A 16,601-nucleotide genomic window follows, 5' to 3' on the forward strand; every position below is an offset into this window, starting at 1 on the left:
AATCCACACTCAGCAGTAACTTCAGGGCAAATAATTTATAAAACAATTGTATTAATTAAAATGGCATACCCTTGACCTATCGGCATTTCAGTTTTGCATGCAGGCTGTCGGAAAAAATAAGGTTGAAATTCGAAAAGGATAACATCAAATAGAATAAAGAAACCAAGGAAGGAGTTTGAGGCAACAAACTAGCTACCAGGCTTTCTCCTCCAAGTATGAGCCATGTGCAAATTCCCTAAACAATCTGTAGATTTAATTGGGTCTTTCTTGGTTTTAACAGACTACTTCATTGTGGGAATAAGCAGTCACTTAAAAATGATAATATTTAGCATAGGAATCTCAGAATGAGAAGTGGCTCAGGGGGAAGTTATCATGGGTATCAGGTGTTAAGGAATCAATAGTGTTTTGGGGAGCTATAAATAGTATGCTTGCTAGCTGTACAGCAAACCGTTAGAGCTATCACACACAACTGAAGTACAGGCACAACCCCAAAATTCTTAGGTCGCCTCCCCTGCCCAGTAGAAAATGCATTTTAAATGTGTTTTTTTTTCTCCCTGGTGCAGACAGTGCAATGTAACATCATCACTACAAGCTCCATAATTTAGAGTTACATCATTGCTCTCCATATAAGATATATCTAATCTATGTTACAAGAAATCTTCTGTATTTCTTCTTCACAGGAAGGAAAAATGAAACTGCTTGACAAATTAATGATGAAATGCCAGGAGAAATGATCTGTTGCATTAGCAATAAAGCATTTCAAGCTTCAACACTTATCAGGCGTTATTACTGATTATCTCATTCATGCAGGTGTGCTGAATAGAAAATATTCATGGACTTTTCAGTACCCCTTCTTTGGGAGAATATTCCTGCAACAATTTTTAGTGAAGCAACTTAATTCTAGTAACTAAGTGAATCTTGAAACTTTTTAATGGGGCAACCTATACAATTACTCATTCCTTACTGAAGTAAATTAAAGCTTTCAAAAACACAATTAGTATAATGCCCCTACAATAACATGTGGGTATATTCAACTAAAAGGGTGCCTTTAAAATATATAACATATAATTTATCACATTCAGATAATGGCAACTTGAAAAAGCTTTCAGTCAGCAGAACAGCATGATGATGTTAGTGCTACAATTAAACTGTAAAACTTCTCAAAGTTGCTCTGTGGGCTGATAGCAGCCTGTACCATAATGGAAACCAATCCCTTCAAAATTGTGGGATGATTTTTCTCATTTGAACATCAACTGTTTGCAAGTTGGTATTCACAAATCTTTAGCTTGGTATTATCCCCAGTGGTTCACAGAGGTCATTGATTTTTTAAAAAACCCAGCTTGGCTGGTCTGTCACAGGCAGGAAGAACACTTCCAACATCTCTTGTGTACCAGCAGCTAAAGGTCATGGCTGCTTTGACAAACTAGCTGTATCTTTTCAGTAATGCAGGTCACTCTGGGCAGCATGAGAGCCATCATGCATGTCAGAAACTGACAATGCATTGTAATTGGTTGGAACTGCTGCAAGTGTGGCAGAACATGGATTTCAGTAAACAAATTTCAGATCTCAATTAGAGTGCAATTAATTGTTGGCTTCAGTCTGCTCCATTGTCAACAGTGTATGTATATAAACAAGTCCTTCAAGTGCGATACATGAATTATATATGATCATCAAATAATCAATCTATTAAAAGGACAGGTGTGTAACTTAATTTGGTGCAAATTACTTTCCATGAGGCACTGTATTTAAAATGCAATTCTATCTCTCATACCTTTGAATAAAATTCCTTCACTAATGGAGACTGGCAAACTTCCATTTCAGGTTCAGTTTGGAGCTGGAAATCAGGGTCTACAGCACAAATGGCTTTCAATACCATTTCTCTTTCATCTTTCTGGAACACACAGTTCTTAAATAAGCCTTGCGTTGTGAAGCCATCTTCCTCCAGCTGCTGAAGGCACCTAGCAAAATAATTTTATACAGGTTATGGAAATGTGAAAAGTTGCAAAAAAAAATGTTTAATTTTCTCAAAGGTCACAGATTTCCTGTATGAATGTACTTTGTGGCTCAACCCATTATATCCTGGAGATAGACTTCACCCAGTCTTCATAATTTACAAACATTAACTAATTTGCTGAAAAAGCCTATATGAAAATACAATAGGTACAGTCATGCTTATTCAGGCTCCTCTTTTGGGGAATGGTCAAAATCACTCTCCAACAGAGAGCTGTCAGGTCACGTCTCCTCGCTGTAAAGACACTCGGAGGTCATCGTGTACGAGATAGCCAAATGAAAGAGTTCAGGGCTGCGACTTTATACTAACCGAAGCACCAACCCTGGGAAAGCGATCCACATGGAAATACAACTAATTTAAAGTATTTTTCTTTATTGGCTTGATTTACTTCTTCACACTGTCACATAGAGATTGACGATTGTGAATCTGAGCCCAAAGTATTTGATTCAAAATCTGAACTGACACTCAATACTGAAGGAATACTGCACTGTTGGGAGATGCTGTACTTTGGAAAAGACATTAAGCTTAAGTCATGACACTATGGCTCAGAGTTTAAGTCATGACACTATGGCTCAGAGTTTGTGGCTGTTTTGCAAAGACTGGCAGTATTCACCATCATTACAACGGTTCACAAATGCAGTTAAACACGGAAATCCAGAAGCTGCTGTCAGTGACTCATGTTCATCTACAAGGTACATTGTTGAAGACCACACAGATGGAAAACTTAATTGATGTGAATTTCAACTTTTTAGTGTTATGCTCCAATTTCGCTTTAAAAGATCTTCAAAAAGCTATGCTTTGCAGAAAGGGGTATAACTGCGTTTTGTAAAGGTGCAGTAAATCATAATTACTATCGAACCACCTCCCTGGTACTGAATATCTAATTTTGTATTTGTCTGTCAAGTTTCTCCCTTATGATAAAAATTCTATTTATTTTTAACATACCGATTTTTTTAAAAAAGCAAAGTTAGAAACGGGAAATAAAATCAGAGAACTCAGCAACCTAGTCAGTATCTGAGGAAAGAGAAAGTTTTCAGGTTGATGATCATTTGCCAGATATTTGAAATGTTGGCTCGTAACTGCGCCCCTGTGCCTGCTGTTGCTGCCCCCGTTTTGGAGCATTTCTCTTGTTGGGGTGGGGGGCTGGGGAGTAAGGCCTCCGACTGGGGGTAGGGTGGGTCACCCTCATGTCTGGGTGTGTGGGGGTGATGACCTGAACATTTAGAGGTGGGAGGAGGATTTTGGGAAGGATAGATGCTCCCCTTGTCTGCAGGGGGGAATGGGGCTAGCACTGCACTCTGGGATCAGGGATCCGGGCTGAGAGGTGTGTTTTATGGTCTGTATTGCGATGCTAGTTAAGAATTTGCTTTTTAAATCACGTTCTCTGCATCTCTCATTGTGGCACTGGGTTGTCTACTAGGAGCCATTTTATTGCTCCTTCAGTGGTTTAAACGGGGGTTGTTTATTTTTACTTTGGGAATTAGTTTTATGACACTGCATTGTCAGGAGGAAGAATGTTTGCAGGCCAGGTGACAGGAGCTCTTTCATTTTCAGTTCTGAGCTGCAGGTTTTAGGTTTATAAATGGACATCAAGCTTGAAAAAAAAGTGTCTCTCTCTCGCTCTGGTGCTGATTAGCTGAAAGCATTCCTGGAGTAGAAAGTCTGCTGTTGGTGGCTTGACCAGAGTCTCTCCCTGGTGTTTTGGGAAGCTGTTCTGACTTCAAAATGTCCTGAGTGTTTCAAGAGAACTGCAGCATTCAACCAAAGGATACAATTCCAGTATCACATGAGCATTAGTCTTTGCTGTGTTAAACCTGTGGAAAGGTTTTGTCTATGGGAAGTTTTGGTTTGATTGGAACATCTTCGATATATTTGTTAAAGGTTATCGTGGTTGTTTTGTTTTTGTCTGTAATTGATAAAAGTTATTGCTAATTTTCTTTCCATACATGTTAACTATATTCTTAAATAAATTTTATTTGATAAAAGCTCCCTAATGAGTCATTTGAAGCACATCCGAAGTGAAACATTCCATGCTTATCGTGGCCAAATTCAAGGTGCAAAACTTACAATCCACACGGGCTCCATAAAACACTTTTATAGTTTCTGACCTGAACTATAACAGCATGTATTTCCACTGTAAAGGTGGTTGAATTTCAGAATTCTACCTGGCAGGCACTGCCAGCGACAACAGGAAACACTCCGGTTTTCCCGCTGGCAGCAGCACTTAGCCTTTATTCGGGAGAATCGCGGCCTACATCTCCCAATTCTGATAGCGTCAAGGAAGTTGACAGCATGCAGCACTGAAAACAATAAAAAAACCGCGACCTACCCACAATATTCTTAGCAATGTACATTAAAACTTACACAGAATGGTAATTAATATTAAACAGCAGCAAAATATAGAATGAACTGCGGGGGACAATGAGACACGATAACAAAGCACTAGGATTTAAATTTGGAAACCCAAAATTTAGCAAACTACCACAAAGAATCATTTGCTTTTCAGGTTTATTTACTTTCCACTACTTTGCAACCTTCTACTGAAAATGCTGGAGCTTCATAAGATATGGTTCTGCGGTAACCCTCTGGTACTTTGGTTGTTTCACCACCTGCCACCAGCTTAGTTTCGCTGCTCTGCCTCCAGGCTTCAGCAGTTCAGCCAATGTTGATAATACAGAAAAATGCTTGACGAAGGGCATTGAAGGCAAGAACCTATAGTACATTTTATGTCTTTGCCAATCTAAGCGCTTCCTACAAATGATGTTTAACAGCAGAGGGAAGATGGTAGCTGCTTAGCAGCGGCAGTTCTTTTCTGTGTTTGCCTTGAAGCCATAAATCTTCAAGTAATTTCATAACTGAGCACTATCCTGTCTCTCTCATATTTTCCAACAAGTATCAACGGTGCAAATTAGCAAAGGAATACTGGAGTGATATTTTTCCCTGTCTTAGTAAAGATATGTTAAGGACCGTGGGGCAACATGGTGGCACAGTGGTTAGCACTGCTGCTTTACAGTGCCTGGGACCCGGGTTCGATTCCTGGCTTGGGTCACCGTCTGTCTACAGTCTGCACGTTCTCCCCGTGTCTGCGTGGGTTTCCTCTGGGTGCTCCGGTTTCCTTCCACAAGTCCGAAAGGTGTGCTGGTTAGGTGCATTGGCCATGCTAAATTCTCCTTCAGTGTACCCGAATAGACGCCGGAGTGTGGCGACTAGAGGATTTTCATAGTAACTTCATTGTAGTGTTAATGTAAGCTTACTTGTGACACTAATAAACAAACTTTAAACAAAAATTGCACTGTACATATTATTGCCCTGGCACAGGTCAGCTAACTCACCACAGATGGAAAACTGTGCTTTTTCCTCTACTCTTTAGTATTAATGCACTAGATAGCTTTGTGAAATTATTTTTGCAGTAAATTTACTGATTGACAAACTTTATCAGCCCATTATTGATGAAAGCTTTTGAATTGCACAACATATTGAAATTACTTTTGCATTCATGAGTAATTATTTGGAAATTAAAACACACTCTATTTCACAATTTCAAATGACCCTATATCAAGGAAATTTTGATCGTATTAATTTGCCGAGTCACTGACCAGTATCTTCATTGCTAACATCCAGTTGCTGCTGCGTGTGCATTTTGTTTGCTATGCAGCAGTAGCCACTGACTGTTAAATCTCAAATACTTTGGCTGAACATTTTGCAATTATATATTAGTGCAGCAATGGCTGTTTCCAACATTAGTGCTAGATTTAATTCATAATCTACAAGATTGTCAGAACACAAAGCACAGCATCCATTCCATTAAGCTCCATTCAACTTCATTTGCAATCAATTCCTTTGTCAAATCTTTGACTGCGAACATTCCTGTGAAGTATTTTGGGAGGATTTACTGCAATAAAGACGCTTTATAAATGCAAGTTGCTCTTGTTGAGATTAGTCTTTTGAGTAAATGGAACAGTATGTGCAATCCAGTTGGTGTACCAATATGCTATGCCAGTGAGTCAGAGCACAAAGGTATCACAATTCTGGAGGATGCAGCGGGCAATGTTATAAGCAGGTAATGGTGCCAAAAAAATTATTGTCAGTACTGGAGCTGAAATCCTAGGCCCACAATACATTGTTTGAAAAATGTTGTGCTGAACTGAAATTCAGAGGTCCACATTGTGTGCAAAACGATCCAAACATTAAGACTACTACCCTTCACCTCTTATCCACTCTTTAGTTCAGTGTGTGTGCGCACAACAGCATATATGACATTTCAACCTATAAAATTCTTAGTACCTGATCTGTTATAAGTGATGTTCACATTTAAAATTTGCTATGCTTCTACAAAACTGAGTAGGATCAATTTTCCAGTGGCATTTCTGTGTAGTGCCATGGGACATTTTTCATTTTAAAGAGATGGTATAAATGGAGAATTGTTATTCTACATTTTGGAAACTAACCTTGAGCATTTTCTCAATCAAAAATGAATAGAAATTTATCTCAAAACTACACAATAAAAGAAATGTGCTTTGGATTACATGAAAATATCCATATTGGCACACATTAGAAACTAGCATACTTAACTGTAATGGAGTCTGTATAATCCTTTGAGCCTGTTCCGTCATTCAATGAAACCATGGTTGATCTGCAACTAACTCTGTATACCTGCCTTTGCTAAATATTCCCAATTACTTCTGGATAACGAAAATATATCTATCTCAAATTTAAGATTTATTCTAGCATTAATTGCCATTTGTGGAATAGAATTCCAAAATTCTACCATCCTTTGCATACCCCAGTGTTTCCTAATTTCACACCTGAAAGGGCTGACTCGAACCTTTAGACTGTACCCCCAGTCTTAGACTCCCCAACCTAGAGAAATAGTTTCTATTTACCCTATCCATCTCCTTTGATACTTCATCCAAATTACCCCTTAATTTTCTAAATTCCAGGGAATATTATCATACAATGGTCCATATAGGAAGAAACATATGGGTGGGCAGGATGGGGCTAAATGTCATCTATTTACAGTCAAATTGCCTGCAACTGACTCACTAGCCGCTCACACAGTTTAGGTTAACAACCGGAGGGCAACCTGATTTTTTGGAACCACACCCTAGGATATGCTTATGTTTGAGGAGAGAGAAATGAGAAGGTGTAGCAAAGAAACATTAACCTAGGACACCTGCTTACTTTCATGATTTTCAAATACTCTCACACCAGGAAGCACGAGGAAAATTTGTCTTTTAAAAAATCCCATAAATTTAGGAGTGGAGTACATTATATTGAAAATATAATACGTTCTTTTCTTTCAAGTTTCATGTAATATACAAAATAAATCAGATTCTGTATGGTTGATCACTAAAATTAAAAATTATGGTTTTAATTCTCCACTTTTCACTTCCTTGAAGGCAGGCTTATGTGCATTATTCCCACGCACAAGCTGTCCTTTATTAATTCTAGTTCCTAGCTTTTGTACTGCTATCTCATTACATTATTTCAGTGCTTATATAGGATCCAGTTCCAAAAATTATAACATGATTTAACCACCGCCATGAACATGCATTAGTCATCTGTATATTCTTCAAACATCACTCCTTGATGGATATGAAAATATTTATTTCAATTAGAATATGTTCAAGTTTTATCTCCAGTTAAGTACATTATACTCTCCTATTTCTCCCTTGCTCCTAACACCTCTTATTCAACTTCGATCTACTTCCAATCTATTTACACACTCAATCCCTCCAAAGAAAAAACTGCACAATGATCTTCGTGTCAACCATGATTGGAAGTCAACACGTATTGATCACTAATGCCCTATCGTATCATTATATAACTCACCATGAATCTGCAAAATTATTTTCTGCATATGTCAAAAACAAAATGTACAGAAAATAGTAAATGCTTAAAAGAGGTCACGATTTGCGAAATGCATTTGTGGTAAGGCACATTATCTGTTGTATGACCTTGAACGGCAAATTAAAAAAGACACCATGTGATTTACTCACCATTCCAGGAAATTTAGGTCAATAAAAAATGATTTCCTCCTTGATTGGTTTTGAGTTTCAAGTTTTGCTTTCATCTAACCTACCTTTATCGATTTATAAGAATTCTAATAATTCAGCAAACACGCGTATCTATATTGGTGTCTCCTTCTTGATATCGGACTTGAAAGTTAATATGTAGTGGATCAATCAGCTTCTTCAATGGTGAAAGCTAAATACATGATTATGTAAACAGACTGGTGGTGAAGACTAGGACAATAGGACATAACCTTAAAATCAGAACCAGACCATTCAGGAGGGAAGTTATGTAACACTTCTTCACAAAGGTGGTAGAAGGATCAAATTCACTCCAACAAAATGCAGTAGATGCCAGCATAATTAGTAACTTTAATTCTGCGATCCACTGGTGTTTGTTAGCCATGGGGCATGGAGCCAAGCTGGGTAAATGGAGTTCTGATACATGCTGGCCATGAACTCATTAAATGGCACAACAAGACTGAGGGGTTGAATGGTCTATTTCTATTCCTATCTCCCTTTTCAAAAGGTATACTTTGACCAAAACATATTTGTGACCTAACCACAGAATCTCCACAGTGCAGAAAAAGTCTGAAACGACTCTCCGAAAGGCCATCCCACCCAGGCCCTGCCCTCCGCTCTATCCCCGTAACCTCACACATTTCTCATGGCTAATCCATCTACACTACACATCTTGGGATCCTAAGGGGCAGTTTAGCGAGGCCAATCCACCTAAGCTGCACATCTTTGGACTGTGGAAGGAAACTGAAGCACCTGGAGGAAACCCACGCAGGCACGTGGAGAACATGCAAACTCCACACAGTCATCCAAGGCCGGAATTGAACCCGATCCCTGATGCTGTGAGGCATCAGTGCTAACCACTGTGCCACCGAGCAACCTAGCATGCAGACAAAACAAATCCGCTTTAAAGCCATAACGACAATCATTAAATCTTAGAGGCCTGTTATGCAGGTGCAACTAGCACTACTGGCACTTTTAAAGCTATTCAGCTGCCGGCTGGAAAGCATGAAGCACCACTTGATGAAAGAACACTCCAGCTCTTGGGAGGGTAAAACATAAACCATGGTGACAGCTGCCTCAGCAAAATGACAACTGTGAAAAAGTGCAGGAACACTGTCCAGAATCGATCACTCATTAACATTAGATAGTTAACAAAAAATGGTAAATTAACCCAACCTGAAAACAGCCTCCATTGGGGAAAAAAATAAAGGTCAAAAGATTTAGTTCAAGGCATTCTTGATTTTCTTAATCAGATTATTATTGTTATGTGAGATGGACAGTACTTCTGCCCCTGCTTTACTTGCCGGGTTAGTACGGCAGGCGGCATAGTGGTTTAGCACTGCTGCTTCACGGCGCAAGGGACCCGGGTTCAATTCTGGCCTTGGGTCACTGTCTGTGCGGAGTTTGCAAGGTCTCCCCGTGTCTACATGGGTTTCCTCCGGGTGCTCTGGTTTCCATAGTCCAACGATGCGCAGATATGGGGTTAGGTGCAAAAGCAGGCATCTGAAGTACAGATGAGCAAAGCAAACATGTGATGCAAGTAAACAACCTGGATGGAAATTTACATGAGGAGATAAAAGGATGTTTACTCAAAGATAAATAAACAGAAGGTTTACAACTGGCAAAGATCATAAATGAATAAATAAAGTTAGTAAGTTTATTTTTACCCAAAAGTAGTGAACTTAAAGACAACTTGAAAGATTTTAATATTCTGGGAAATGTAATTTCCAGAGAAAGTTAAAAACACTGTGTTTAAGGATGAAAGAGAAAAGATATATTTAAGGAAAGAATAAAGGCTCTCTGAGAGAGGCTATGTAATAAGAGTATACTGTTCGAGGACAGACCTGTGAAGTAAGCAGTTTCTAATCATCCCCAGAAGATTGTCTTCTGGGATTTGGTCAGCCTGGCAATTACCACCTGCCAAGAACAGGATGAAAAGAAAATTGCAAAAGAGCTTTGTTTGTACCAGTCATGGGCTGCCCTCACTCACACAGCTGTGTTTGCAACTCCAAGTCACAGTATCTGGGAATTTTGATTTGATTTGATTTATTGTCACATGTATTATCATACAGTAAAAAGTATTGTTTCTGCTATATAGACAAAACATACCATTCATAGAGAAGGAAATGAGAGAGTGCAGAATGTAGTGTTACAGTCATAGCTAGGGTGTAGAGAAAGAAAAATGCAAGGTAAGTCCATTCAAAAGTCTGACAACAGCAGGGAAGAAGCTGTTCTTGAGTTGGTTGATACGTGACCTCAGATTTTTGTATCTTTTTCCCGAAGGAAGAAGGTGGAACAGAGAATGCCCGGGGTGCATGCGATCCTTGATTATGCTGGCTGCTTTTCCCTGGCAGTGGGAAGTGTAGATGGAGTCAATGGATGGGAGGCTGGTTTGCGTGATGGACTGGGCTATGTTCATGACCCTTTGTAGTTTCTTGCGGTCTTGGATAGATGCCTGTTGCAGTCCTCAGAATGCAAGGTTCCATGGAGAAGTCTGAGCGCCTTCTGTCTGAAGTCGACACTGTTACGGTGGTGGCTGCCACGGAGACCTTGGCCCAAGGCCTTTGTCCTGCACTGTTGCAGGAGCGACATTCCATGGGCAGGGACTCTTGCGGACTTAGCAGGAGGAAGATCAACTGGCACACACCCAGGAGCCATCCACCCAGGGGACTCTGGGAGTGTCCCGCCTATTCGAATCCCCAGTTCCTGTGACTGCATCAAGATCATCACAGACAGTACGGAACAGCAGATAGCAAACTGCCTCCACCTGCACTGTGGATGTTGGGGATACACCAAAATGTAGCGGCAGGGTAAGAAAGGTTAAGAAGTTTTAGTTGGCACTGGTGTTAATTTGCGCATAACGTTCACCTCTATGAATAAACTCACATCGATTGCACCATTTCTATTGTTCTGATGAGCTGTATTCCTGTAATTCCAACCTGAAAACCTGACCCCTGCCCAAGATAAGGCAAGATGCTGAGACCAGGGCTTCCTTCCTGTGTTTTGTGCAAGCTTCCCAGCACATTGATGGTGTCCCTTCAGTGACTGAACACATCAGTCATGTCTGTATCTCGTAGGGAATGAAGATGTCTCCCACAACGCACAGGGCTAACTCACTAATTCCAGTCCTTGTCAATGTGAGCTCTCGGCAGCATTGAGAAGCGGCTGGCACCCCCCCAAATCCCTTCTGCCTCAACCCCCCCCCCCCCAATCCCTTCTGCCTCAACCTCCAGTGCACTGAACCTCAAGGGTGGAGCTCATAAAGGATGAAGTAAGATCAGGAGAGGTGAGATTTTCCCCACTGCATCGCCATGATATGATCCTAGGCATAGAATAGAATCACCGAATCCTACAGTGCAGGAGGCCATTCAGCCCATCAAGCCTGCACCGACCACAATCCCACCCAGGCCCTATCCCTTAACTCTACGTATTTATCGTAGCTAGTCCACCTGACACTAAGGTCCTTAATTATGCCGGCTGCTTTGCCGAGGCAGCCGGAAGTCTAGACAGAGTCAATGGATGGGAGGTTGGTTCGCGTGATGGATTGGGCTACATTCACGACCTTCTGTAGATCCTTGCGGTCTTGGGCAGAGCAGGAGCCATGCCAAGCTGTGATACAACCAGAAAGAATGCTTTCTATGGTGCAGTTGTAAAAGTTGGAGAGAGTCGTAGCTGACATGCCAAATTTCCTTAGTCTTCTGAAAAAGTAGAGGCGTTGGTGAGCTTTCTTAACTCTAGTGTCGGCATGGGGAGACCAGGACAGTTGTTGGTGATCTGGACACCTAAAAACTAGAAGCTCTTGACCCTTTCTATTTCGTCCCCATTGATGTAGACAGGTGCATGCTCTTCTTTACGCTTCCTGAAGTCGATGACAATCTCTTTCGTTTTGTTGACACTGAGGGAGAGATTATTGTTGCCGCACCAGTTCACCAGATTCTCTATCTCATTCCTGTACTCTGTCTCGTCATTATTTGAGATCTGACCCACTATGGTGGTGTCGTCAGCAAACTTGAAAATCGAATGCCTGAGTGCATTCTACAGCTCTAGAAATGCTAGCCTCTACATTCATCTACCATGGATCCCTCTACTTAGATCAGCTAATATCTTATTCATTATGAATGTATTTCAGGACACTGTTGAACTAAAGTACAACTAAATTAAAAAATCCTAAAAGTGAACTGTAGATGTGGCTATTGCTTTCTGAGCCAGTGCTGTCACTTGACAGAAGCGTATGCTAAATAAAACTCTAAATTTATTTACTTTCTAAATAACACATTGCTCTCCTGGTAACAGGGTCCCCACTGGTGTGCCAAGTCATCCCTCTTTTCCAGAACTTATCACAGATGCAAGTTGAAGTCATCTGAAACAGTGATGCAGTGCAACTTTGCAACCATTTCTAGTCTTCTACCCAGCAACAATCAATTGGCTCCTTTATGTACTACCTGCAGCTTGTAAAAAAAAAAGCGACACTAATGTTCCAAAAGAATGATCTGCCACCCATTTTATCCCATAGGAATGGCCTGAAATCTCTGTACATTTAACTTGCCACCATATTGAAAATTCCCCAAAATAATTGACTTAGAAGTCAAAGATATTTCCCAAGCTAATCACCTCCATTTAGACCTCTGTGAAATATGAATAGAAAACCCATCACTAAATTTATAATAGAAATTTGACAAAATACTCTGCCTTTTAAAATACAACTGTTGACAGCTAAAAAGATTTAAATGGTTTCACAGCAATATATGTGGTCTGATGTTATTTAAAGTTTTAAAGTTTAAAGTTTATTTATTATTGTCACAAGTAGGCTTACATTAACACTGCAATGAAGTTACTGTGAAAATCCCCTAGTCACCACACTTCGGCACCTGTTCGAGTACACTGAGGGAAAATTTGGCATGGCCAATGCACCTAACCTAACCAGTCTTTGGACTGTGGGAGGAAACCAGAGCACCCAGGGGAAACCCACGCAGACACGGGGAGAACGTGTAAACTCCACACAGGCACTGACCCAAGGCAGAAATTGAACCCAGGTCCCTGGCGCTTTGATGCAGCAGTGTTAACCACTGTGCCACCGTGCTGCCCCATGTGATACCTCATCAGAAGGAGATCACGTGGCAGATAACAGGATGGCTCTTCTCAGTGGTGGACTAATCAGTTGGTACAATTATGAATGTATCAACTGAAATCATCATTGAGCTAAAATGAATAACTGATTCAACAGCAGCTGAAATCCGCCAATCACAACGTGCCCAAAGTGAATACATCATGTGTTTTGCATCAAAAGATTCATGAGTGAATGTTTCCCACTCAGCACAGTTCCAGTCTGAACAAACAGCACTGTCATTGAATGCACTTTCACCATTATTTTCATGCAGTCCTTCCTATCGCTTGTGCCAGGTCATTTGAAAATGCAGGAAATAGAACACTGGGAGAACATGCAAACTGGTGAGGACTGCTGAAATTAAGTCAAAGAAAGACTTTAGGAGGATCCTCAATGAAGACTAATTAAAGGAGAACATTGATTACAGCATGTAATCAAATACTCGGCTAATTCCCCAGTTAGGTATAAAGATCACAGCAGCCATCTAGTGGATAAAACAAGTACATGTTACCAAGTCCACTTTTATCACCAGCTTCAGTTAAGTTAATTTACTTTACTTTTACACCAAGGGTATCGCAGTATAAATCTGGAGTCAGGGCCTGACTTAACTCTAAATCAAAGTGCTCGGGAATGCAGCTCCGCTTCCCTTTGGAGTAGGACATTTCCTGATTCTAGATTTCTTATACAACATCAGCATCAGTATGTAGTGCAACCATTTTGTTTTGACGTTACAATTCTTACATAAATGCAGCTATAGACTGCTTCACGTTTAAACACACAATCTTTTATAACTTGGTCGATTAAAAATAACTTTACCAAGAATAGTGTAAGTTGTCAAATGGACTCAGTGATAGCCTTGTTACCTGAGAATTGGCCAACATATGCAGACTGATGCTGCAGGGCACTACTGAGGGACTGCTATCTCACTTAAGGTGCCATTTTAAAAAAATGTTAGACCAAGCTATAAGTCTATGGTGCAACACAAAGAGAAGAGATCCTATTGCACTGGCCAACATTTATTGTTCAATTAATGCCATCAAAAATCAGATTAACTGGTCATTTGTAATATATATGTTTATGGCAATTTACTGTGCACAAGCTGTGTGTTTGTGTAAATAACAATACAGACTTACACTTAAAAATTACTCAATTAACTTTTTGTAGCCTTTGATGTGAAATGCCCACACAAATACAAAATGTCTTTCTAAATAGTGGCCAACAAAAGGACAGATCCAAAGCTTTGTCACATTCATGTTTCCCCCATTACAACCTTAGAATCGAGATTGGGAGTGGAGTGAAATTAGGCATAAAAACATCAAATAGTAGCAAGTCAAGAGTTATTTGAAATAACCTGTCTCCTCAGCATGATTACTGCTAAGAGAGAACACTTTTTTTATCCAATAAAAACAGAACATACTGGAAATGCAAAGCAAATCAATCAGAATTCCAACAAGAACTGTTAGCACTTCAGGTGGGATTCTAGTCAGACCTGGCATTCTTCCTGGGTGTGCATGTTGAGGTTTGGGTGGTGGTAGTTGAAGAGCCATTTTTAAGGGTTTTTTAATGGCTATATTTCACACCAGCATGGACTGCAGAAGGATGCCATAGGTTCAGTGGCTGACTGCATTCCCAATGGTAAAAAGCAAACAGGAAAGAAAAGATTTGAAATGGTTTCTGAATGTTGAGAAAGAAATAATGAACTAGCCAGCAAGCTTCAAAGAGGGATCTTGATCAATTGGGCCAGTGGGCTGACGAATGGCAGATGGAGTTTAATTTAGACAAATGCGAGGTGATGCATTTTGGTAGATTGAACCAGGGCAGGACTTACTCAGTTAATGGTAGGGCGTTGGGGAGAGTTACAGAACAAAGAGATTTAGGGGTACATGTTCATAGCCCCTTGAAAGTGGAGTCACAGGTGGACAGAGTGGTGAAGAAGGCATTCGGCATGCTTGTTTCATCAGTCAGAACATTGAATACAGGAATTGAGACGTTTTGTTAAAGTTGTACAAGACATTGGTAAGGCCACACTTGGAATAGTGTGTGCAATTCTGGTCACCCTATTATAGAAAGGACATTATTAAACTAGAAACAGTGCAGAAAAGATCTACTAGGATGCTACCGGGACTTGATGGATTGAGTTATAAGGAGAGGCTGAATAGACTGGGACTTTTTTCTCTGGAGCGGAGGAGGCTGAGGGGTGACCTTATAGAAGTCTATAAAATAATGAGGGGCATAGACAAGGTAGATAGTGAATATCTTTTCCCGAAAGGTAGGGGAGTCTAAAACTAGAGGGCATAGGTTTAAGGTGAGAGGGGAGAGATACAAAAGTGTCCAGAGGGGCAATTTTTTCACATAGAGGGTGGTGAGTGTCTGGAGCAAGCTGCCAGAGGTAGTAGTAGAGGCTGGTACAATTTTGTCTTTTAAAAAGCATTTAGATAGTTACATGGGTACGATGGGTATCGATGGATATGGGCCAAATGCGGGCAATTGGGATTAGCTTAGGGGTTTCAAAAAAAACAGGGCGGCATGGACAAGTTGGGCGGAAGGGCCTGTTTCCATGCTGTAAACCTCTATGTTCTCGTAGTTTGTAAAGTGGTTATTGAGCAGATGAGGAAACTGAGAGAATGGGGGACAATTGGTCATGGGCGCTGCATAGACATACAAGACTGGATCAGGTCATTAACAAAAGATTGTGGGAGCCGTGCAGGAATTTGAAAGTGAGGCAAAAATTTTGACATTCACACACTGCAACGCAAGGAGGCAGTGAGGTTTGAGAGAAGGAAGGTGTCATCAGCATATCAGACTTTGTGCTGACAAGGACATGAATACATCATGCTAAGTGAGTTGTAACTTGTGAACTGTTAAGCTGGTGATCGCATTGAACAAAGCATTAGAGAAGCTACGGATTAAAGCTTATGTGATTGCAATGGGAAAAATAGGGGATATATTGCAACATGGTAGAGAGAGGTGAAAGAAAATTATCTTGATGATGCAGCAGATGCAAAAGGGAAGGACTTCATCTCAGGATGCAAGGAGAACCATGAAACTCCATCACCTTCGGATTATTCGAGGTCGCAGTTGGGGAGGTTGCGAAAGTCAAGATGTTTCTGAAGCCATTAGCATGACTGCACAATGTTTATTACAATCTGCAACTCTCGTGGCCCTATGCAGAAAAGCCTGGACAACATTCATGCTTGGGTTGATCAAATGGCTACTAACATTCATGCCATACAAATGTCAGTCAATGACAATCTCCAATAAGAACTTAACCATCTTGCGATGAGATCCAACTTGCCATCTCCTAGAGTGAGGGCCAGGAATGTCAAGTCCTGACAGGCATCAGGGGTTTTGCACATGAGTGAGCCAGCAGTGGGCAGCACATATACAATCTGCTGTTATGGACTTGGCCACCCTGACAACGGTGCACTTGGACCGTTGGAAAGGAAACAGTGTG

At 40.6% G+C, this 16,601-nt stretch overlaps 1 protein-coding gene across 1 annotated transcript in view; it reads right to left on the reverse strand.

The window, feature by feature from the left end:
• Positions 1 to 16,601, reverse strand: part of polrmt (polymerase (RNA) mitochondrial (DNA directed)) — a 102,331-nt gene that overhangs the window by 77,457 nt on the left and 8,273 nt on the right. The window contains exon 5 of the mRNA XM_078198260.1: positions 1,772 to 1,958. Coding sequence (XP_078054386.1) covers positions 1,772 to 1,958 — 187 coding nt within the window. The remainder of the gene's footprint in view (positions 1 to 1,771; positions 1,959 to 16,601) is intronic.

Source organism: Mustelus asterias, chromosome 26 (assembly GCF_964213995.1).
Source record: "Mustelus asterias chromosome 26, sMusAst1.hap1.1, whole genome shotgun sequence".
Taxonomy (NCBI): domain Eukaryota; kingdom Metazoa; phylum Chordata; class Chondrichthyes; order Carcharhiniformes; family Triakidae; genus Mustelus; species Mustelus asterias.